At 40.5% G+C, this 22,959-nt stretch overlaps 1 protein-coding gene across 1 annotated transcript in view; it reads left to right on the top strand.

Moving 5' to 3' along the window:
* Window positions 1–22,959, top strand: part of LOC102206074 (G-protein coupled receptor 98-like) — a gene marked incomplete at its 3' end in the record, with an annotated part of 57,056 nt that overhangs the window by 21,767 nt on the left and 12,330 nt on the right. The window contains exons 13-52 of the mRNA XM_013909877.1: window positions 38–164; window positions 783–968; window positions 1,151–1,331; window positions 1,664–1,827; window positions 1,913–2,036; window positions 2,134–2,394; window positions 3,620–3,746; window positions 3,927–4,150; window positions 4,324–5,052; window positions 7,812–8,185; window positions 8,905–9,075; window positions 9,882–10,062; window positions 10,290–10,483; window positions 10,586–10,715; window positions 10,999–11,079; window positions 11,595–11,734; window positions 11,820–12,185; window positions 12,354–12,597; window positions 12,669–12,884; window positions 12,979–13,194; window positions 13,300–13,544; window positions 13,661–13,842; window positions 13,945–14,440; window positions 14,581–14,887; window positions 15,054–15,263; window positions 15,603–15,733; window positions 15,862–15,961; window positions 16,081–16,260; window positions 16,395–16,558; window positions 18,385–18,472; window positions 19,460–19,538; window positions 19,622–19,760; window positions 19,920–20,061; window positions 20,834–21,099; window positions 21,311–21,486; window positions 21,598–21,725; window positions 21,867–22,048; window positions 22,153–22,299; window positions 22,398–22,478; window positions 22,615–22,879. Coding sequence (XP_013765331.1) covers window positions 38–164; window positions 783–968; window positions 1,151–1,331; window positions 1,664–1,827; window positions 1,913–2,036; window positions 2,134–2,394; window positions 3,620–3,746; window positions 3,927–4,150; window positions 4,324–5,052; window positions 7,812–8,185; window positions 8,905–9,075; window positions 9,882–10,062; window positions 10,290–10,483; window positions 10,586–10,715; window positions 10,999–11,079; window positions 11,595–11,734; window positions 11,820–12,185; window positions 12,354–12,597; window positions 12,669–12,884; window positions 12,979–13,194; window positions 13,300–13,544; window positions 13,661–13,842; window positions 13,945–14,440; window positions 14,581–14,887; window positions 15,054–15,263; window positions 15,603–15,733; window positions 15,862–15,961; window positions 16,081–16,260; window positions 16,395–16,558; window positions 18,385–18,472; window positions 19,460–19,538; window positions 19,622–19,760; window positions 19,920–20,061; window positions 20,834–21,099; window positions 21,311–21,486; window positions 21,598–21,725; window positions 21,867–22,048; window positions 22,153–22,299; window positions 22,398–22,478; window positions 22,615–22,879 — 8,144 coding nt within the window. The remainder of the gene's footprint in view (window positions 1–37; window positions 165–782; window positions 969–1,150; window positions 1,332–1,663; window positions 1,828–1,912; window positions 2,037–2,133; window positions 2,395–3,619; window positions 3,747–3,926; window positions 4,151–4,323; window positions 5,053–7,811; window positions 8,186–8,904; window positions 9,076–9,881; window positions 10,063–10,289; window positions 10,484–10,585; window positions 10,716–10,998; window positions 11,080–11,594; window positions 11,735–11,819; window positions 12,186–12,353; window positions 12,598–12,668; window positions 12,885–12,978; window positions 13,195–13,299; window positions 13,545–13,660; window positions 13,843–13,944; window positions 14,441–14,580; window positions 14,888–15,053; window positions 15,264–15,602; window positions 15,734–15,861; window positions 15,962–16,080; window positions 16,261–16,394; window positions 16,559–18,384; window positions 18,473–19,459; window positions 19,539–19,621; window positions 19,761–19,919; window positions 20,062–20,833; window positions 21,100–21,310; window positions 21,487–21,597; window positions 21,726–21,866; window positions 22,049–22,152; window positions 22,300–22,397; window positions 22,479–22,614; window positions 22,880–22,959) is intronic.

Raw genomic sequence — 22,959 nt, 5'->3', positions numbered from 1 at the left:
ATGTGCTTATATATGCATTTCTGTGTGCACGTCTCAGGAGTAACGTTGAAAATCAGATCCTGAAAGCCGGCTTCACCAGCCGAGAGATTATCATCATGGAGAATGACGATCCGGGGGGAGTCTTTGAGTTCTCCCCGTTATCCAGAGGTCCATGGGTTATCAATGTAAGCCACAGTTTTAAAGCTGCCCCAAAAAGAAATAGGGTTTATTTCCATTAGTATGTGTAGTATTTGACCTTGGATGTGGCCCAAACTGTTGCACATTCAGTCAAAGACCTCTTACTGCTTATAAATTTCAAATCTGTATGTTATTGCTTTGCTTCTTTGAGTCAAAATTGGTATAACTACACTTGACAATTTTTAGAATTTACTGGTCAGTTTAGGTGTTTTTTGACTCACAACTGACTCACAATAACTGTCAATTACTCTAACCTAGTGATAGGACTTTGAAATAATTCCCTAATGTGTGTTACACATGTAGAGTTGATAATTTAGCTTTTTTCTGTGCATTGTGACGTTAGAAATAGAAATTCATCTTTTGTAGCAGCTTTATTACCATGAAATAGTAGTCAAATGCAGGTGTTGCTGATTTCATTAAGTAAAGGTCTCTACCTGAATACAACCTTTATAATAATAATAACAGTAATAACAGTAATAATAATAATAATTTCAGAATGGTTGCTGTGAAAATGTATTTTTGAAAAATGAGTTAAAATTGACTTAAAGGTTCAACTGAATATATTCTTAGCTTCTTTGCTCTGAAGCTTGTCTCTTCTAACCTAGGAGGGTGAGGCGGTTGAACTGCATGTGGTCAGAGCCCAGGGACAGCTTCTGAAACAGCTGATACGATATGCTGTTATGCCCTCGGGCAACAATGAATTCTACGGTGCTACGGGCATTCTGGAGTTTAAACCCGGAGAGAGAGAGGTGGTGGTGGCGCTGGTGGCACGGCCTGATGGGGTGCCAGAGGTAAGAAATGGCAAGATATTAATATTTACTTATTTATTTTCTGCATTTTACACAGTGCTGCAGTGTAATTCAAATGCATTATCCTTCCTACTTTCCCATTTAATAAGCTATGAAGTTAATGTTTTAAAACTTTTTCAGTGTGATTACTGTATTTGTTTATTTTGTTATGTGTGTGGGTACAGCTGGACGAGACTTTTTCTGTGGTACTTAGCAGCCACAGCACTCCACCTAGTCGTCTTGGCAACCACCGGGAGGTCAACATCACCGTTCGGAAAAACGATGACCCCTACGGAGTCATTGAGTTCAGCCAGTCGGGACTGACAGTGGCCATCAATGAGAGCAAAGGAGACGAGACGCACCAGGGTAACTTGAAGTAGCAGTCCTTTAGATAATAGTAATACTTTTCCAGGTCAAGTGGTACCTCATTGACACTTAAAATGGATCTAAGAGGAGTGAATCACAGAAAATTAGAGTGTCCAACTTTCATGTGATTGTTAAGGAAAACAAAGGCTGTCTGTGTTTTTGTGTAAAACATGAGGACATGTTAAAGTAGTTCCTCTAGTGAATGGCCTGTATCACCTGTATTTGCTATAAATAAACATGTGTACAGCTAAAATCAAATGTAGTTTATCTATGAGAAAAAAAACATTCAATTTCTAAATTGATCATGTCTGTTTGCCCCGTTTCTCCTTCAGCTTTGTACCCTGTGATGAGGAACAGGGGTCACTTTGGCAAAGTGTCAGTTTTGTGGGTCTTGGAGCCAGCACTGTCTGGAGACGTCCGCCCCGTTCGAGGAAGCATCACCTTCGAAGAGGGGGAGTACCTGAAAAATCTCACTCTCTTCTCTGTACCTGATGAGGTAAAATGTAAACTAAACCTTAAAGAGCACATCGTCCACAGCTCAGTTAGTTTTCTTTGTTTAAATTTCTTTTTCTTTTTTTAAGATTCCAGAAGAAATGGAGAATTTCACCATCACGCTGTTAAATGCGACAGGTGGAGCAAGACTGGGAAACATAGTTAGTTCCAACTTATGGATCAATAAGAATGATGACCCCATTTATTTCTCAGGTAAAGATTTTAATTATATAATAATACACGTGTTTTCCAGCTTGTCCTCCCTCTCTGACATCCTTCCCTTTCCTTCATTTTCGCACGCTCATCTTAGAACCCGTCGCTGTGCGGCTTCAAGAAGGCAGTGTGGCCAACTTTACAGTTGTGAGGGCAGGACGGGCAGACTTCGTGGCCACAGTGATGTACCGAGTAGAGTACAATGATGCATCGCCAGATGACCTCTTCTTGCTAAGTAATGACACAGTGCTGGTATATGCTGTGGGCGAATGGACGAAGAACATCTCTGTGGCTGTAAAAGATGACGACATACCGGAGACCGATGAGCCTTTTTACATCGTTCTCTACAATGCCACTGGTACGTATGTGCTTGTTTTCTTAAAAAAGTGATGAGAACAAAAATGTAGCAATATGCATTACAATGATATATGTGTTTATGGCAGGTAATATATGCTTATATAGCATTTCTTTATAATGTAAATGTCATTCTTTCTTTCTTACTTTCTTTCTTTCTTTCTTTCTTTCATTTTTTTGCTATTGGTTAAGAGTAAACCATATTTTTCATGTATTTTCTTTTGGTTACCTGCCTTTGGACAAGAGGAAGGTACATCCTCTCCAGTACACGCTGGACAGGTCCATTGATCAGTGACCGATTCTATCTATAACTTAAAATACAATTAACTCTGAACCAATAAAGAAACACACTTTTTTTGCACTTCGGATAATAAAAATATCTGCATTTTTACTCAAAGTCAGTTGTCTTTCTTTCAATGTGGCTCAAATGAATCAAGCAATTCATCTGAAATTAACATCTTCTGCTCTGTTTATTATTTCTGTCTGTATCCTGTACGTACTAAGAGATGCAGCAGAGGTATTTAGCAGTGTCTGTGATAAGACTAAAGGCTTTCATGGTCCTATATTGTTTTTCACGGATGGGAACGGTAGGCCAGTGGGACAAAACAGGAACTTAATAACCAAACTCCAGACGGTCTGAGAGACAAAGGCAAACATTCCTTTGGCGTCTTTCTGTTTACTGATTGACATGGAGTAGAATCAAGAAAGGGTTAGCCTCTTCTTTATATCGGAGGGCTGTGCTGGCATGGATTGTGCTAAAAGTCAATAATCCCAATGTTAGAAGTAAGCTAAACTCATACTGGCGTCTTCACACTCTTTACCTTGTCTGCTTAATCACAAACAGATTTGCATGCTTGTTTCAGGGTACTCGTTGTCCGGCAACTTGAAGTATGTGCTTGTGAGAGGATATTGCACTTCTGGTGCTGCTATAGCTGCACTTTTTCCATATTTTTAAACTTTCAAATACAATAGTTCTGGTTTAGTTCTTGGTGATATTCACTTTAAGTCATCTGCAGAGAGAATCCTTTGTTTGGAATTTAGCTTATTCACAAACATCCACCTTATCCTCCTAGGCTTGGTTACCATAGTAATAGCGCGCTATGTTAATGAGACAGCCTCCTCCTATTGCGTGAAATTTAACATGGCAGTAACAATATGGCCAGCACTCTGTGTGTCTGCCTTTCCTTAATTATCTGATTCCAGCGTCAATAATGTGCATGTGTCCACAGGTGATGCAGTTGTGTATGGAGCAGCCACAGCTACTGTGGTGATTGAGGCCAATGATGATGCCAATGGGATTTTCTCCTTGGAACCTGTAGAAAAACCAGTTGAAGAGGGAAAAACCAATCATTTTTAGTGAGTAACATTTGGTTAACATTACTTCACTTGAAATATCTTGTGTTTTTTTATTTGTATTTAATTTATGATTCTGTCAAAAACAGTAGTTTATAATCTCCAAGTACTATCAAAACGCTAGAGTTGATATTTTAGACAATTACCTATTTTAGAAATATTTTCTCTTTTTTTTTTCCTCAGTGTACTACGTGCGAGAGGCCGTTTTGGGAATATTACAGTATTCTGGCAGCTGTTTGCCAACGATTCTTTAACTCCTCTGGAAGAAAACCAGGAATTTACAAACACAAGTGGATCAGTCACCTTCACTACAGGGGAAAAGACCAAGCCTATTGTCCTGGAAGCCATCTCTGATAAACTTCCAGAGTTCAATGAGTTCTACATCCTCAGGCTGGTAAATATCTCAGGTGAGTTTAAAAGAAAAGCATAAAATAAAACTGATATAAGACGCATAAGACAGATATGAGAAGAAATTTCACAAAGCAGAGAGAAAATGAGATGAAATTAATTTTTCTTGAATCATCAGTAACTGCAGATTTAATTTTCGTTTGGAAAACTCTGACACCATTATTTCTCTAAGGCGGTTACCCCGGCGAGGGCGGACGACTGGCTAAGAGTGCTCTAAATGCCTCTGTTTTCATCCCGTTCAATGATGACCCATTTGGTGTCTTTGCCATTGCTGAGGACAACATGGACCAAGAAGTAGCTGAAGATGTTCTCTCTGAAGATGATATGGCTGATGTGACTTCTTTCACCATCCTCCGTAAGCAGGGCACTTTTGGTGATGTAAGGGTGTCCTGGGAAATTGTTTCTGGTCACTTCCCGCAGGGCCTTCCTCGGATGGATGATCTGCTCCTGGTAGCTTCCTTTCCAGATGAGGTAGAGCTCAGGCCTCATGCAAGGAGACACCACTCAGCCACAGACACTTGGTTTTTCTCCGGGCTTCCTGGAGCTTATGGTACCATCTCACCTGACGATGGGCCTGCGGCCATTAGCAACTTCACCTTTTCTGCTTGGCTTTTACCCAGACTAGATACTGACGGCTTCATAGCGTCCAAAGGAACAAATGGAAGTTTGTACTATGGAGTGAAGGTCCACACCAATGAGTCTCATGTCACTGTGATGCTATATTATACAGTAATAGGTTCAAACAGTACCCAAGTGGCCCGGGCCTCTGCAGAAGAGTTTTCTGCAGATACATGGCTACATGTCATCATAACAGTTGATGATGGGATTATTGAATTCTTCTTGGATGGCAGACCTATTCCTGGGGGACTGAAAAGCATCAAAGGAGAGGGCATCAGTGACGGTAAGCTTCATTGTTCATTCCATTTATTTTCAATTTCTTTGACACATTTCTTGCAAAGGTAAAATCACTCTTTATAAATAGCTCATACAATCACTGTAGGTAAATTACAAAAAGCTCTAACTCGCCAAAAAACTATTTGATTCATGTGTCAAAATGAAAGTCAGTGAATCAGTAAGAAGTTGTTTAGCATTGTGAGACCAGGATACCCAACTGTATTGCCTATCATAGTTAATATTCTTCAGATGGTGATTTAAAGAATACAAGATTTGACATTGTGCTTTTCAAAGCAAACCAGCAGTTAGTATCTGCATTACTATATATTAGAGTAACAAACTAGCAAACAGTACTGGGACCACCTGTTGCTCCACATATTTTCATCATCCTCACATCTAATGTTGTCTTGTGAGGTGTAACAGTGGAAGGAACTGCATGCATGCCATAACCATCCTCTGCATCCTTCTGCATCTTTTCATCCTTACTCCTCTCCTTTTCCATGCCTGTTGCTGCTAAGAGTAAAGCTATTCAATTGATAAAAAGATAATCTGTTTTTCTTTGCATCAGTAACTTTTGATATTTACAAGTGTGGAATAAGAAATCAAATTGAATCTTGAAGAGAAAGGCTCTTTCCAATCTGGACAAGTAACAGACTGTTCAATTGTCATTTAAGAGTTGTAAAAAAAGTTTTAGTTTTCCGTGTCAAAATGTTGTCCAAGGTCCAAACTGTGTAGGAAACAGTTTTCAAATTGTTCAGAGTCTTAAGTTCTTACATAAAGATAAAAGGCATGTGCACCTTCACATGCTCTGCTGCTTCCTCATTGTTCAGGAGTACTGTACTGGGACTTCCCAGTGCTTGAGTGACCACTTACCCTCAGCAGTGCTGCACATTGTTACTGCTGAAGGGAATCGGTTGGCATCTTCTTTTCTTCCTATTCTCTCTAATTAATGGGCACAATAGCCGGTATTTGACCAAAAGCTCCCATAGGGGAAATATTCTGACGCCTCTGTGGCTTACTCCAGTCACAGTGGATTTATCCATTATTATCAGTCATGTTGTGCCATTGTTTTCTTCTGGTAACTCAACCTATGCATGGAGTGCTTCGTGTCAGGGCTTTGTACTTGGTCACTGTAGCAGATTTCCTGCATTTGTCTCACTTTGTGCAAGTTCACAAAGTGATAGGCGCATGAGGTGTGAGTGTATAAATGAGTAATGAGAAAGAGCTAGACCTAGGCATTTGTATACCTTAATCAAGATTCTGTTTCTGGTCCCTGGAGTAATGACCCTTATTACGTTACTGGTACACAACACCGCAAAGGAGGCTCAATAATCAGTGTGAAAATGACGCAATTAGTATTCAATTGCTTTGATCTCACCAAGTCTTAAGTTAAATATGTTTGTGTTAAATAACACACAATTGCACTGGGTAAAAAAAAAGTCTGTGGCTATGGCTGTGACTGGTAAATCAGACAAACAATATGACAGCATGACAAACACTGTAAATGAGAGATTCTAGGAAATATTACTAGAATTTACAGTACTGTGTATTTTCCCCCTTCCTGGTGATTTTTGTTTTTGTATTTGTCACATTTATATGTATCATCAAACAAGATTTTAAATCAGACAGGGACAAACAAAGATAACCAGAGCAGCTTTTAAGTGACGATTTAATTGCTAAAGGGATTAAAGCTATCCTTCCTATTTGGCCAAATGTGAAATAGTAATTCTCTCTCCTCTTATTGAATTAACTTCAAAGGCTGAGTTCAATTTCACTAGCCACATATCATGCTACAAAGTAAAAAATAAATAAATAAAGCTGAGAAACAGAAAAGTCATTGATCTCTATAAGTCTCAAAAGGGTTACAAAGCCAGTTTTAAGACTTTTAAGGATTCCAGTTAACAACAGAGAGTCCCATTATCCACAAATGGAGAAAACTCGGAACAGTTTTGAGCAAGAGGTCACAAAATAGCCCTGACCAACATCTAAAGAACTGCAGGCCTCACTTGTCTCAGATAAGGTAAGAGTTCATGATTCAACAATCAAAAATGGGCAAAAGTGGCATCCATGTAGGAGTCCCAGGGCATAACCGCTGCTGACCAAAATGAAAGCAAATGCTCACCTCGCACTTTCCAAAAAAGCATCTTGGTGATCCAAGACTTCAGGGAAAATATTCTGTAGACTGGTGAGTCAAAAGTTGAACTTTTTTGAGGTTTGAGTCCTGTTACATATGTGTAAAACTATCACAGCATTTCATAAAAACTACAATTAGGTTATACAGCAGGACAATAATTTGGATAATCTGAAACACACTTGCAAGTCTGTCTTTGAATGGCTAAAAATAAAAAAAAGCCAAAAAAAACAAAGCAAAAAGAAGGTTTTGTAGTGGCCTAGTAAAAGTCTCAACTTGAACCCAATTGAGATGCTTTAGCATGAACACGCTCATAAACCCTCCAATGTGCCTGACCTAAAAGAATTCTGTAAAGACGAATGAGACAATCATTGGTAATCCATATTTTACAGGAATGTAAAAGACTCATTACTCAGCCTGGTTTTCTTCGTCTAATATAAAAAATCTGTTCTGCTCCGAAACATGTAAATGAGACAAAGATGCAAAAAAAAGAAAGAAATCATGAAGGGAAGTAATTTCACAAAACCTGTTCAATGTATATGATCATGTCACATCATTATGACATCAAATTAATTATGCATTAAACATTAAAAAATATTGTTCAGTGTTTTTTGGGTCATTTTTTTCTACCCCAGGACCTGCTTCAATGTTCATTGGGTCAGATCTTGAGGGTAAACAGCGTTACACTGGCCTTCTCCAGGATGTTCGCTTGTACCACACTAAGCTGAACCGCAGCCATATCCACGAGCTCCACACTCAGCCCCCTAAAGCAGACCTGCGTACCATCTCTGGTTACCTACGATACCAGCAGGACGAGAGGCAGAAGTCATTTGTGGTGGAGGCGAGAGATGACACTGAGGAGGAAGGAGAGGAGGTATTCTACCTACAGTTGGTTGCAGTGCGCGGTGGAGCACGCCTCCCCCTCCCCAGACCCACTGCAATTTTGCGAGTCTTGAAGAGTGACAATGCCAATGGGCTTTTTGGATTCACTGGGTCCTGCATACCTGATGTAAGTGTCTGTTGTTATCAATAGTCAAGCTGCTTCATGAAAGTCTTTCAAGCAATTAAACAAGAAAGTAAATCAGACTACTAAATAAATTATGTGGTTTGCATGACCACAGTGTCATTAATATTGTGCTTAATGTCATCACTCACTTGTCTCTACACAGTAAACATATGCATAGAAGCAGATGTAATGTAAACCCATTTGATTGTCAGCCCCTGTCCTGCTGCATTTTTTATTAGTCTTCATGCTCGGCTGCAGAGAGAGCATGCTTTCTCTTAGTAGCTGGATTGGATGAGTGGGCTCTTGTCTTGGGTCATATCAGGTAGAGTGACAGCTGGTGAGGCAACAGCAGGTCTGTCGGTGAGGGCATTCCTATAGTAGAGGATCAGGAGTTCCTTTGCTAGAAATGAGAGATCTTGTTCCCCATTTCAATCAATATAACAGGTGGCAGAGCTGCTGATGGCATTCCATCAGAACCAGTGCGTCTCCATTACTGTATCTCCTACCGCTAGAAAATTAAAGGCAAAGGAACATGTGGGCTATCAAATGATCGCACTCTAAATCACATTATTAGTATGCTGGAATTATATTGGGCTGTAGTTAGTAAGGCTAGCGCATTTGAAGCTAACAAATTGTAATAAGTGACGAAGATGCATTTAGTATTGATCAAGTCCTCCTTTGGTTCTGAATTCATTAATGTTTTTATTTCTTTGTCCCCAAAGACCACCGCAGAGGGCTCCACTATATCTTGTGTGATTGAGCGTATGCGGGGATTGCTGGACCATGTTTATGTCAACTACACTGTAACCCAACTGGACAGCGACACACCGGCCAATCAAGATTTTCTTAATGCAACCGGAGCTGTGCTTTTCACGCCTGGAGAGCCTTCTCAGGTTTGTGCGAGAGTTGGGGAAAGCCCTTCTGAATTTATGCAGGATGACAAAGACTGTAGTCACTCACTGCGTACAATCAAATGTTAAGGCAGCTACCGATTGCTGTCTTTCAGATTCACCCATTTGTAGTGTTTATTGATAACCAGCCCCGCCTAGTGGTTGGTTGGTTGGTTGGTTGCAGATTTTTGGATAAAATAACAGGTGTTTGCTGAAACTGACCACTTGGAAGTGGCATAAATATAGATTCTTTTCAAAAGTGCAATGCAATCTAAAAATACCATATCATACCACTTAATTTATAAAGCACTTTAAAAAAATAACAGGACTGACCAGTACCACCAGTGCTGTACAATAACACCAAGCATAAAAGAAATGCAAAAGAGCTGTGGAAGTTAAACCATAAAAGAATACATCCATTAAGAGACTTAAAAACAATTAAAAGAATTTTAAATTAATTTGTAAATGAACTGGAAGCTGGTGAAGCGAGCAATGGAGGCCTACTAATTCCAATAAAAAGTGCATTGCTTTAACTGAGATGATGTTATAAAATGATGTATTAATATTTGAAGGTTGCATTTGGAGAGAAGAGGGTTGATTTTTTAACAGCAGTCTCAACTGGAAACATGCGGGATTTTACCGCTGTGTTCAAATGAGAGTCGAACTTCAGAGCAGAATCCAATTTCAAACCTGAATTTGTAATAATCAATTTCTCATATGGGGCTGGAGAGGAAAGGTGGACAAAGGTGCCACTGGGTCTAAACAACATGACTTTTGTCAAATTTAGCTTTTGTTCATCTTTCTGTTAGGTACTGAACCTGCTGGTGTTGGATGATAACCTCCCAGAGCTTGCAGAGTCCTTTCAGGTTGTGCTGGTGTCTGCAGAGTCCGGTGATGGGAAGCCAGGCTCGACCCCCACAAGTGGAGCAAGCATTGACCCCAATAGCTCTGTTAACACCATCACTGTCACAGCTAGTGACCATCCCTATGGTATTTACTACCATTCCCCAAAAACAACACTATTTTTCTCTCAGTGTTGCTTAGTGTATAAGCACATGTATGTTTATTTTGCTGCAAGTGGTTTATTAGGGAGCTAAAATATCAGTACAATTTTCCCTCTTCTTGTCTGTGTCTTACTACTTTCATCATACCTTTTGCCTCCTTCTTATTACATCCTCCTTACTGCTGTCACTAAACACATGAACATCCTTATGCAGGGCTGCTGCAGTTTCAGCCCACTCCTCCAGGAGAGGGTTTGATCTCTCCAGCGTTGGAACCTGCTCACATCACTGTAAACGAAGAAGATGGAGAGATTAGTTTGCTGGTGGCCAGAGCTCAAGGCATTTTGGGTAGGATCATGGTGGGATATAGAACAACCCCCTTCACAGCATCCAGCCCTGAAGACTATGAGGTTGGTTTCACTGATGATGTATTGATGAACAAGCAAATAGGTGAAGGGAAAATATGTTTTGGCTGCTCACTGGTTTCCTATTTTTCCATATGCTCCTGGCAGGACTCAGAGGGCATGTTGGACTTTCTTCCAGGGGAAAGGTTAAAGTTCATAAATGTCACCATCATAGATAATCCTGTCCCTGAACTGGAAAAGATATTTAGAGTGGAGCTCTACAATGCAGATGGAGGAGGTGGGAATTCTTAGCTGTATGATCAGCATGTTTTTTTTCTCAGTTTTTATCTTAAGTAGCTCTTTATTGCACATCTTTCTTAGCTGTCTTTACCTTTTTTATTTAGAACTGAACTGACCCTGTATTCTGCGCTGCTGTTTTTCTGTATTCTATGTGTGGTCCCCTCCTGTGTGTTTCCCAATACCTTCACATGTGGCTGCCAACCTACGCTCCTTCCCATTCGCCCTTCAATCTTTACTCTTCTGATGTGACACTTCCCTGATCCTCATGTTTGATCCATCAGTGGATCATTTTCTGCATAGTGAAGGGAGTGGTAGTGGGGAGAGTGACTATCAATTGCTCCTTCCGTCCTATCGCCACCATGGTAAGTAGCCCCCTCCTTTTCCCCTTCAAACTGCTTCTAGTCTCTGCTCCGTCTTCCCCACAATGGTCTGCGATGCACATACACACTCATACATTTGCAAGCGTGTGTGTGTGTGTGTGTGCATATACATGTTTGCTATAATGTGTGTGGTATTTACATTAAGCTGTGAGCCTCTGTGAGAAGGAGCTCAGGGAGATTTATGTGGGAAAAGCAAACACCCTTTCATGGAGCAAGAAAATTAAAGTAGTTAATGTGAGCTGTTACATACCACTACCACATACTGTGAAGTAATCTCCACATAATGTATGTAGCTTGTATTTTAATCTGATGCTCTTCGGGATACTAGTAATATTAATATTACTTTATTAACTGGTAAGGAGACTTGTATTATCATTGGTCTGTTTTAACTGCTTGATTGATACTTTTTTCATTTCATTCGCTTTAGGATCAAACTCCTAAAATGCAACCAGAATGGATTAATTGTTAGTAAAATACATTTGATATTTTCTGTGCAGCCAGCTTGGGAGTTGCATCTCGCATTGCAGTCACCATTGCAGCATCTGATGATGCCCATGGAGTGTTTCAGTTTAGTCCTGAGTCGCTGTCTGTTAATGGGACAGAGCCAGAGGATGGGCATAGTTCTGTTCTTCTGAAGGTCAGTGTACAACACTATTGAAAAATTAGGACCTTCCCAGTGATTGTTTATCTTATGTTCTTTGTTCTCATTTTTTCTTTCTCAGGTGGATAGGTCCTTTGGTGACCTTTCCAATGTAACTGTGTACTGGGAAGCTGATCCCAGTTCTGAGGGGGAGCTTCTTAGCAGGTTTGGAAACATCACCTTTGGTGTTGGCCAGACTTCACAGAACATCATCATCACTGTGGTCGAGGATGAGATGCCCGAGTTGGACAAGAGCTTCACTGTGTCCTTGGTTAAAGTGTCACATGGTCGTCTGGGTGTCAGGACATCTGCTAATCTGACTGTGCTCGCCAGCGATGATCCATATGGTGTTTTTGTATTCGCTAATGCATCAAAGTCGGTTCGACTTCCTGAAGCTGACTCAACTGTCTCCCTCGCCATCCAGCGACAGAGAGGCCTGATGGGTCAGGTGTGATCTGCAGAAGATTTAGAAACTTAATAGAAACCATAGAAAATAAATCCAGTTAAGCTTCTGTTTTTTTGACTTTTAAATATATAAATAGCTTGGATTGACAGATTTCAACTTGTGGTATCATGTATCAAATTATATATTGTTTTCCGTTTTTATTTCATCTAGGTGCGAGTCACATATGGGACACTAAATGAGAAAGACCCAGAACCCTACAGGACCCCTGGGGTTGGCCGAGCCACTGAGGGGCGGGATTTTATTCCTCTGCTCGATTCTGTTGTATTCTTGGCCAATCAGAGTGAAGCAAACATCACCCTCAGAGTTTTGGATGATGAAGATCCAGAAAGGGATGAGTCGGTGTTTGTGAAGTTAATTAGTGCTCATCTCATCAGAGGAGAACAGGGGAGGCTTGGTAAGATGAAGACATGGAAAAAATACTTAACATATTATATGATATGATATGATATGATATGATTCTTTCAGTTTCCAATTCCCCTTCTCTGGGTGCCAGGAGTAATATTGTAGCTCAGGTGATAGTGGAGGCCAGTGATGATGCTTTTGGAATCCTCCAGCTGTCAGCATCTGCTGTCAGTGTGGCTGAACACTACGTTGGGCCCATAATCAACGTCACCCGTGTTGGGGGCATTTTTGCTGATGTATCTGTAAAGTTCAGAGCAGTGCCTTTGACCGCTAGAGTCAGTAAGTATGACTGTAGAGGTGACTCTTTCTCTCTACAGTATGCGTGTGAGCAACAAGGCTTGTCATTGTTTTTTCAACATGTTTAACTTTGTAGGTGAAGACTACAGCGTAGCCTCAACTGATGTTGTCCTCCTAGAAGGGGAGTCCAGTAAATCAGTACCAATCTATGTTATTAATGATGTGATCCCTGAGTTGGAGGAGACTTTCCTCATTGAGCTCATCAACCAGACGACAGGAGGAGCTCTTCTGGGAGAGGTTACACGTGCCATCATCACCATACTGCCATCCGATGACCCTTTTGGTGCTTTTGGTTAGTAGCCCATATACAGGATCATTTTAACCTTTCTTTCTATTCACAGTTTGTCATTGTTTACCAACTTCTTCCCCACCCCTTTTTCTTTTAAAATCTATCTAGTCTTCAAGGCTATTCCAGTTACAATAGAGGAGCCAGACACTGACTCTACTGTTGTCACATTACCTATTGTGCGTAATGCTGGCACTATTGGCACAGTGACAGTTAAATGGCAGGCCACTGTCAATGGTAAACTGGCAGTAGGGGACATTAGGCCCACATCAGGAGAGGTAACGTTTGCTCCTGGAGACACCATGAAGACACTCAGTGTGGAGATTCTAGCTGACAATGTACCTGAAATTACTGAGGTAAGAAGCTGTGGGTGGAAATGTCATTGTGAATTATGTCAAATGATACATTATTAGAAGTATTTTTTATTACTTATTATTTGTTATCTTTGTCACTTTCTTTCTGTTTTTTCTAGACAATTAAGGTAGAGCTAATTGATGCTAGTAATGGAGGAAACTTGGGAGCTGATACATCTGTTAATATAATCGTGCCTGCCAATGATAACCCGTATGGAACAGTGTACTTTGAACACTCTACGTACCGCGTCCAGGAGCCACTTGAGGGAGTTTATAGAGCCAATATCACAGTTCGTAGGAGGTATTTTTTTTATTTTATGATTTCTGTGTCACTACATTCACATTGAATAAGCTATTCCTCTCTGCTGTCGTTCTGTTGTAATCACCGTTGTCTTTATTACAGGGATGGTCACTTTGGTCGCTTGGAGATCATGTACAGCACCTCTGAGATTGACATTGTTGGCATGGCTCAGGATAAAGGCCAGAATCTGTCTATGTATTACAACGTTCCCAAACCAGGCGTTCCAGCTGCTGCACTCCTTAAGACATTTAACCTCACCGGTCAGAGAGACCTCCTGACTGCATGTGCTGCTGCTTGTCTGAGAGAGCGTGCATGCCAGGCCTTCTCTCTGTCATCAAGTGGGACCCCATCTTGCACTTGGGTGCCATCAGGGGCTGACCAATTGACCTCTCAGTCCCAAGTTATGACTTATGTAAAAAACATGACTGCAGCTGCTGTCTTGTTCAGTTCCCAGGCTGTGGCAGGAAGTGATTACACCCTTGTGACAGCTCAAAGAGCCTTCATGGATGATGGATCAGTGGTTGCAAACCTCACAGTCCTGATTTTGACTGATTCTTTCCCTGAAATGGATGAGAGCTTCTCCATTCAGATATTAAAGGTAAAAATCAATCATATGCTGTATGTTTATTCTACATTAATGATGGTTTAACTTCTTTGGAATAAATTCTGTATTTGCTGTCATTAGAGTTTTATGGGAAACTGTAAAAATTAAACCTCTTTATCATGTGTTGTCTGAAGGTCGAGCTAATAAATTTGACCGTACCACAGAAGAACTTGCCCTCAGTTGGTCAACCGGACAAAGCAGTAGTCACTATAGGGGTGAATGGAGATGCATTTGGGGTATTTTTGATCTACAGCCTCAGTCCCAACACCACTAATCAGGGGCTCTATCTAGAAGTTCGAGAGGAGCCTATGGTTGTGCCTCTGGTTATAGAGAGGAGAGGAGGGAATCTGGGTACAGTCACTGTAGAATGGAGCTTTGTTGGAGGAGAGGCTTCACCAGATGCCGACTTTACGGGGACTGGAGGAACTCTGGTCTTTGATGGTATGTGCATTACTCAACAATGAGTAATAGTTTTAGGACAGCTTTCTATTAAGTGGGTATCCAGTGGTGCAGTGTCAGGTCCTTATCAGACCTAATAATCTGGTGGATTAGAAGAACATCTAACACTTAGGCTATGTGGCTTGTCTTTTTTCCTGTCTGTCTGCAGGTTCTTTAAAGAAGACAGTAGAGATCGTAATCAGAGATGATGCTGTACCCGAGGACAATGAGAGCCTAATGATTGGACTTGTAAATACGGCTGGAGGAAGTCGAATCCTGCCCAGCTCTGACACTGTAACCATTGTGATACTGGCCAATGACAACGTGGCTGGGATAGTAGGATTCCATTCAGGCTCCCGCTCTGTCGTCGCCAGAGAAGGTGGGTGGTTTAGGAATCAGAGAGTACACAGCATGCTGCCAGTTTTCTGTTTATATATTGACTTAGAAACGTGATCAACTGAGATTTCCATACAACTAAAACAAGTATAATAATATTCAATTCAGAAGTCCATAAATCTAACCATGTTCAAAAACTACAAGAAATACATCTATAAGATAAATGCATGTTTCAGACTAATTTGAAATTTAAAGTTTCTCATTTGTGGCTTGCATCAAATTTACTAAACATTGGAAATAAGGGCATATGATTTTAAAAAAAAGGTTATACTCAGGTTACACTTGATTGCAAACGTTAGAGACATTATGTTTTACCTTACAGGCGAAAAGCTGTCCCTCTTAGTGTTGAGAACGGCTCCAGGTCTGGGTAATGTTACTGTGGATTGGACTATACAAGGGCCGCTTGTACACCGAACCTTCACCCAAACCTCAGGAACCCTGTTCTTTACCAAGGTAAATAGTTTTGTGGCAGAATCATAGTCAACCATGTTTATTTCACAGTTAAAGCACAAATGTGTAATTACCGTCTGTAATTGGGCACCTCGAGGAGTAATTGTATGTTCTGTGAATGTGTTTTATAGGGAGAATTGAATGATACCATAGTCCTTCAGCTTCTTGATGATGCCACACCAGAGAACAAAGATGAATACAGAGTTTCATTGTCTAACATACAAACCTTTGGTAACAAACTCCACTTAGTATCTGTTTGATTGATAATTGTGTGGCGTATCTTTGTGTGCAAACTATAAATGCCAAAAATAACTCTTCCCTGCAGACTTAATAAACTGACTTCTACACAGGTGTTGTGGTGACGGGCCATGCTGCCCTTGATGCTCAAGGCAGTGAGGCAGTGATTACTGTGGACACCAGCGATAAGCCCTATGGCCTGCTGACTATTGCGCCAACATCCCTTAGAGTGACCACAGAGGAACGAGAACAGATTATAAAGATCTACATCAACAGAGAGTTTGGAGCCTCTGGTCAGTGGTTCAACTATGAATTTTAAAAAAAGGAGAAACATTCTAACAAATTAATTCCTGTATACCTCTTAAAGTTTTGTATCCACTTTTAACATTTAGTTTATTACAGATAAACCTTATTTTTGTGTGTACAGGGGCAGTGAATATCACCTATGAGGTTATTAGAGGTTCTGTGCAAAACCTATCCCAGGTAGAAGGGGCTCTAGCTGAGCCGGGACAAGACTTCATCTCTGGTACCAGTTACGTAATTCTTCAGGAGGGACAGATTTCTGTTGCCATCCCTGTTACCATACTGGAGGTAAAACCTGTGACTGCCTTCCATAATGCAACATTTCCATTCATCAAACTTGACAGCACTGTTTTATAACTCACCACTGTGAAATCTTCCCACTGTGCCTCAGTAATTATACAGGCAGTGCAGAATTATTAGGCAAGTTGTATTTTTGAGGAATAATTTTATTATTGAACAACAACCATGTTCTCAATGAACCCAAAAAACTCATTAATATCAAAGCTGAATGTTTCTGGAAGTAGTTTTTAGTTTGTTTTTAGTTTTAGCTATTTTAGGGGGATATCTGTGTGTGCAGGTGACTATTACTGTGCATAATTATTAGGCAACTTAGCAAAAAACAAATATATACCCATTTGAATTATTTATTTTCACCAGTGAAACCAATATAACATCTCCACATTCACAAATATACATTTCTGACATTCAAAAACAAAACAAAAACAAATCAGCGACCAATATAGCCACCTTTCTTTGCAAGGACACTCAAAAGCCTGCCATCCATGGATTCTGTCAGTGTTTTGATCTGTTCACCATCAACATTGCGTGCAGCAGCAACCACAGCCTCCCAGACACTGTTCAGAGAGGTGTACTGTTTTCCCTCCTTGTAAATCTCACATTTGATGATGGACCACAGGTTCTCAATGGGGTTCAGATCAGGTGAACAAGGAGGCCATGTCATTAGTTTTTCTTCTTTTATACCCTTTCTTGCCAGCCACGCTGTGGAGTACTTGGACGCGTGTGATGGAGCATTGTCCTGCATGGAAATCATGTTTTTCTTGAAGGATGCAGACTTCTTCCTGTACCACTGCTTGAAGAAGGTGTCTTCCAGAAACTGGCAGTAGGACTGGGAGTTGAGCTTGACTCCATCCTCAACCCGAAAAGGCCCCACAAGCTCATCTTTGATGATACCAGCCCAAACCAGTACTCCACCTCCACCTTGCTGGCGTCTGAGTCGGACTGGAGCTCTCTGCCCTTTACCAATCCAGCCACAGGCCCATCCATCTGGCCCATCAAGACTCACTCTCATTTCATCAGTCCATAAAACCTTAGAAAAACCAGTCTTGAGATATTTCTTGGCCCAGTCTTGACATTTCAGCTTGTGTGTCTTGTTCAGTGGCGGTCGTCTTTCAGCCTTTCTTACCTTGGCCATGTCTCTGAGTATTGCACACCTTGTGCTTTTGGGCACTCCAGTGATGTTGCAGCTCTGAAATATGGCCAAACTGGTGACATCTTGGCAGCTGCACGCTTGACTTTTCTCAGTTCATGGGCAGTTATTTGGCGCCTTGGTTTTTCCACACGCTTCTCGCGACCCTGTTGACTATTTTGAATGAAACGCTTGATTGTTCGATGATCACACTTCAGAAGCTTTGCAATTTTGAGACTGCTGCATCCCTCTGCAAGATATCTCACTATTTTTGATTTTTCTGAGCCTGTCAAGTCCTTCTTTTGACCCATTTTGCCAAAGGAAAGGACGTTGCCTAATAATTATGCACACCTGATATAGGGTGTTGATGTCATTAGACCACACCCCTTCTCATTACAGAGATGCACATCACCTAATATGCTTAATTGGTAGTAGGCTTTCGAGCCTATACAGCTTGGAGTAAGACAACATGCATGAAGAGGATGATGTGGACAAAATACTCATTTGCCTAATAATTCTGCACTCCCTGTATACCCTTTGAACTTTCTTCTCATTGTTATTAGGTGTATGTGCATAATGTTTGCAATGCTGAACTGGCTCGACAAGATGATAAAATAAGATCTTGTTCACTTTTTTTTGGAGCAGATTAATTTTGATTTGTAAGTTCACATTTTTTTTGTTTTATTAGGATGACATCCCAGAGTTGCAGGAATTCTTCCTGGTCAACATAACATCAGCAGTGCTCATCACGACCCTCGCAACTGTTCCCCAGCTAGGTATGGAAAACTGTGAGAGTGCTCCAGTCACTGCTTAGTTTTAGTTATGTTAACTTATCCTTAACTTTGACCATAAAATACAATGTTATAACTTCTTTGTCAAATTACATTAAAAAAGTTTTGCTGTTTTGTTTCTTTTAGATTTTACCACTCTTGTCCAAAATATCATTTGCGTAATTTCACAAAATCCCTCTTTTCTTTTCCATAATTTCTCTTGCTCTGTCTGATGAGTAGAGGTTGTGTATTGCACATTGTCAGGTAAAAATAAAATGCTCACAATGCCCAAAATCTAATAGTAACTGATGCACAATAATAGTGTATGGTACATTGAATCTCAACATTATAGTTATTTTTAAAATGCACCATGAAAGAGCTTGGTAGTTATTGCTACTGCTTCTGCATAATCCAAACCTCAGGCCAATTTATGAATGAGTAAGTTTAGAAAGTGATGACTTGACAGAATACTACAAGCAGAATAGCACTTGGAGGTTCTCAGAATACTATCAGCCTTCTGCCTGGAGACGCACTGTAAACACACGGCAGCTCTTTTGGCAGCAATCATTATGTGGGTTGGATGGTGAGATTGATGCTTTCCATGATTGAGGAAGCCTGGGGATTTGGAGGGAGCCGAGTAGCCCTGTGTGGTGAGGAAAGAGAAAGCCAAACTAAACCCGTAGCTGGCCTCCCAGTGTCTTGGCCACAGAGTCAATGGGAAATGACTCTTCAAGAGGTCATAAATCAGTCCACCCAAAAGACTTAGCTCCTCAGACTCACAAGGCACTTACAAGAGGTGATTCTTAGCTATAATCCTTCTCTTAAATGTAGCATGACAGAAGATAGATCTTCTACTGCTTTCTCAATACACTCTTTTGCTCTTGGTGCTTGCGCTGTAGTTACAGGCGAAATAAATCACTGCTATTTACCACGGTAAACATGACAACCTTAAGGTCGTCATTCATTCCGTCTGTGATGTGGTGTCTTTCCCAGACACACAGGGTCTGGTGGCAGAAGTCAGCATTGCTGGTAATGATGGAATCAGAGGAGTCATTGAATGGACAAACACTGTGTAAGACAAGCATCCAGAAATAACTCAGATGTTTTGTAGATGATTTGTAGATGCTCTAATAAAAAATGTGTTTTGGTTTTCAGGTTTGAAGTGAATGAAACAATAGGGTCTCTGACTCTAGTTGCCTACAGGAATAAGGGAACACATGGAAATGTTTCTCTTTCCTTCTTCGCTCAAAACCTGGAAGCTCAAAAGGAGCTGGACTACAATACAAGTGAAACGGTAAGCACAGCATCAGCGACCTGGAGAAATATTTGAGTATTAACAAGGACAAAATTTATTGAAATTGTAATATCTTTAATTGCCTTTCATCTAAAAGCGATTCTCAGTTCTGAACAAGATGAACAAGTTTTTAAACTAAGGTGCCCTCTCTCCACCAAGGTGATCCATTTTGCTGATGGTGAAAGGTATAAGTTTGTAGAAGTGCAGATTACCGATGATGCCTTTCCAGAGAGTGCTGAGAGATTCCAGCTCATCCTGTCCAAGCCTTCTCCCGGGCTGCAGCTGGGCACCAATACCACGGGTATGTAAAATAAAATGCTGTGATTTTTTTTTTTTTTTTTAAACTCAGCAGCCTAAGGCAGCTTATAGGCCATATTCAATTAAAAAGTCAAGACTTTCAGTTTAAAATTTGATATAAAAGTTTAAACCATTACAATAGCTAATACTTGTTACTGATTTGATGGCAGGATTTACAGAAATTGTACAATTTTAAAAATGTGTATCAGGCCATCTCAAGTCAGTGAATAGTTTTATATTGAAAATGGTGACTATACCAACATCTTCAAGCATTTAATATTGCAGTTAACTGGTAAGTATTTGTTAAAGTCACTACAAATAAGCTTCAAATAAGCTTATTAAGCTTAAAGTTATTTACACTGCATTAGATATAGAAATATATAATAAAGACACCTGGTTTGCTATTATTATTATTATTATTATTAATAGCTAATAAATCAATACATGTCCATGTTACAGTATTGTTTGGTCTGTTTGTGTTGCTGGTAAACTGATGTACTTAGTGCACTCATATGTAGAAAAAACATTGTGCCTGTTGCTAGGCTTTTGCTAGGTGATGTTATGGCGTCATAGTAAATCAACGTTTGTGAATATAAATGAGATCTTCTTGTTGTTAACTTGAAATGATTTTCATAACATGTTATAGGTGCGTAAATGCTAAAAACAGGTCATTTTAGTCAATTGGTAGTAGGTGGCTTGGTAACATGATGACATCATCATGTCCTATAGGTAAGAATCTTTGATCAATATAATACTACTTATTTCTTTTCTTATAGCAACTGTAACTATACTGGCCAGTGATGATGGACATGGTGTAATTTCATTTAACACCACCAAGCATTTCCTGTTGAGAGAGCCCACCTCTCTGTCAGGGCTGAGTGAGAGTGTGGCCAACCTATATGTGGTTCGAAACCCAGAGGAAGGCACATTTGGCACCGTATCTGTTCAGTTTACCATCACTGATGCCAACGGCACCCAAGCGGAGGGCGATTTGATACCTACACACGGGTTTGTGGTCCTGGAGGATGGAGTCAGATTTAAGGTGAACAAAATGAGATTTTTACAGCATACAAACTGATGCGTTAGAAAACATCCATACACGTGTGTCAGTTTTCCTTTTATTTTCCATTCCAAGCCTTAAAATTGCACCTTATAGTAGTCATCTGTAATCACAATAATTATCAATTTATCATTTCAGAATTGTGTGGTGTGCGTTTTCTGATTAATGATGACTCACATTTGTGCTGTTTCAGATGCTGGAGATCAGCGTAATGCTTGATGCTGAACCTGAAGGGAATGAAACCTTCAGAGTGACCCTGTCAAGCCCAACAGGAGGTGCACGGCTCGGTGACCAGCTCCAAACTCTCATCACCGTCCTGGAGAACTTAGCTCCTTCTGGCCTGTTTCGAATTGGACCTTCTCTCAACAGGTCTGAGCACAGATGCATTAAAACCATCATAAACTTTGAAAAGATGTTTCTGAGTGTGCTCAGACACTCTTTTATATACCTAGTCCTCTTCATTTTGTGTTATCTGTACAGAACTAGCACTGAAATTGTTGCAGAGGAAGGTGGCAGAGCGGTCTTCCTCACTGTGTCTCGCAGTAATGGTTTGGAGTCAGCAGTCAGCGTGGAATGGGAGATTCAGTCTGGCACAGCTGTTGCCTCAGGTCAGACCAATAAAGGTTTAAATTTTAAGCCACCGCAACCTACCAAAGTCTCTTAAATTCCTCTCTTTTCTATTCTGGCTCCTTTATTTTGTTCCATTGTTTGTTATTTTTTTATGATTCCTTTTTTCTCTTTTCTTTAAGGTGGTTACGTGCCAGTCATAGGCGTGTATCAGACCTTTGAAGACAGTCCAACCTCTGCTTGGTGCTCACTTCCTGAGGGACCTTCCTTGCTAGCTGTGAGGCTAGATATGAGGCCCACTGTTGGATCCTCTCACACCTTGGCCACTTTGTATCGATGGCAGGGTGTTTTCGTGCCAGTAGAGGTATGTTAGCAGCACTGTATCTAAAACAGCGTGGTGGTCCTGGTACAATTAAGCAGCACCTCCATTGTTAGCTTAAAAATCTCTTTGTCTTTTTGTTGTTACAGTCTGTTACGATTCAGGACCCAGGCAGATGTGTTGGGTTTGCAATAAATGGTTCTACCTACATAGGCATTACACATAGTGGCCTTCCTTTCTCCCCTGCTGCCAACCTCAGCATCTTTAAATTGCAGAAGGATCTCAATATCACATTGGTAATTCTGAACCCAATAATAATACAACATTTCTATCATGTTTTCTTACATTACTATAACACTTCTTGCATTATGTCTGCATAATTTGATTTCTTTAGGAACAAGTCTTGGGTGTTGAAGCCCTGGATGTGAAACACTTCTCCACTGAAGGCAGAGATTATCTGATAGCGTCAAGCCAGGTGACGATGACCACTGAAACAGACTTTTAATTATTGACTTTAATGTCAAAATTATTACAAATATGCAGATGCTCCTCGTGTAAGGTATTCAGAACCTTTTATGACTGAAATTACTTTCATCTCCTTGATGCTGCAGATTTTCATTTGGACTGGAGGCTCTTTTACGCTTCACCAGACTCTTGACTTCAAACAGGACATCCTCAGTGCAACTACGTTAACTCGTGCAGACACTCCCTACTTGCTGGTGTGCATAGACAGACAGAATGCGAGCTGCTTCCTGCTTCGGTGGACCAGTGGAAGATTTCAGAATCCACAGCCTCTCCCGCTTTCTGGCAGAGCAAGTCAGGTGGAGAAAATCAACAGAAGAACTGAGGAAATTCTTCTGTTGGTTGCTGTTGAAGGTGATCTTTCTTGGTTTGGCATGAAATGTGTGAATGGTGCAAGTTTTATTTTGAATTTAAATTTAGGTATATCCATATTT

Source organism: Pundamilia nyererei, unplaced genomic scaffold (assembly GCF_000239375.1).
Source record: "Pundamilia nyererei isolate P.nyererei 1_Seehausen unplaced genomic scaffold, PunNye1.0 scaffold00033, whole genome shotgun sequence".
Classification (NCBI taxonomy): Eukaryota; Metazoa; Chordata; class Actinopteri; order Cichliformes; family Cichlidae; genus Pundamilia; species Pundamilia nyererei.
Note: the sequence above shows the minus strand (reverse complement) of the source record. Positions and strands in the feature narration are given on the sequence as shown.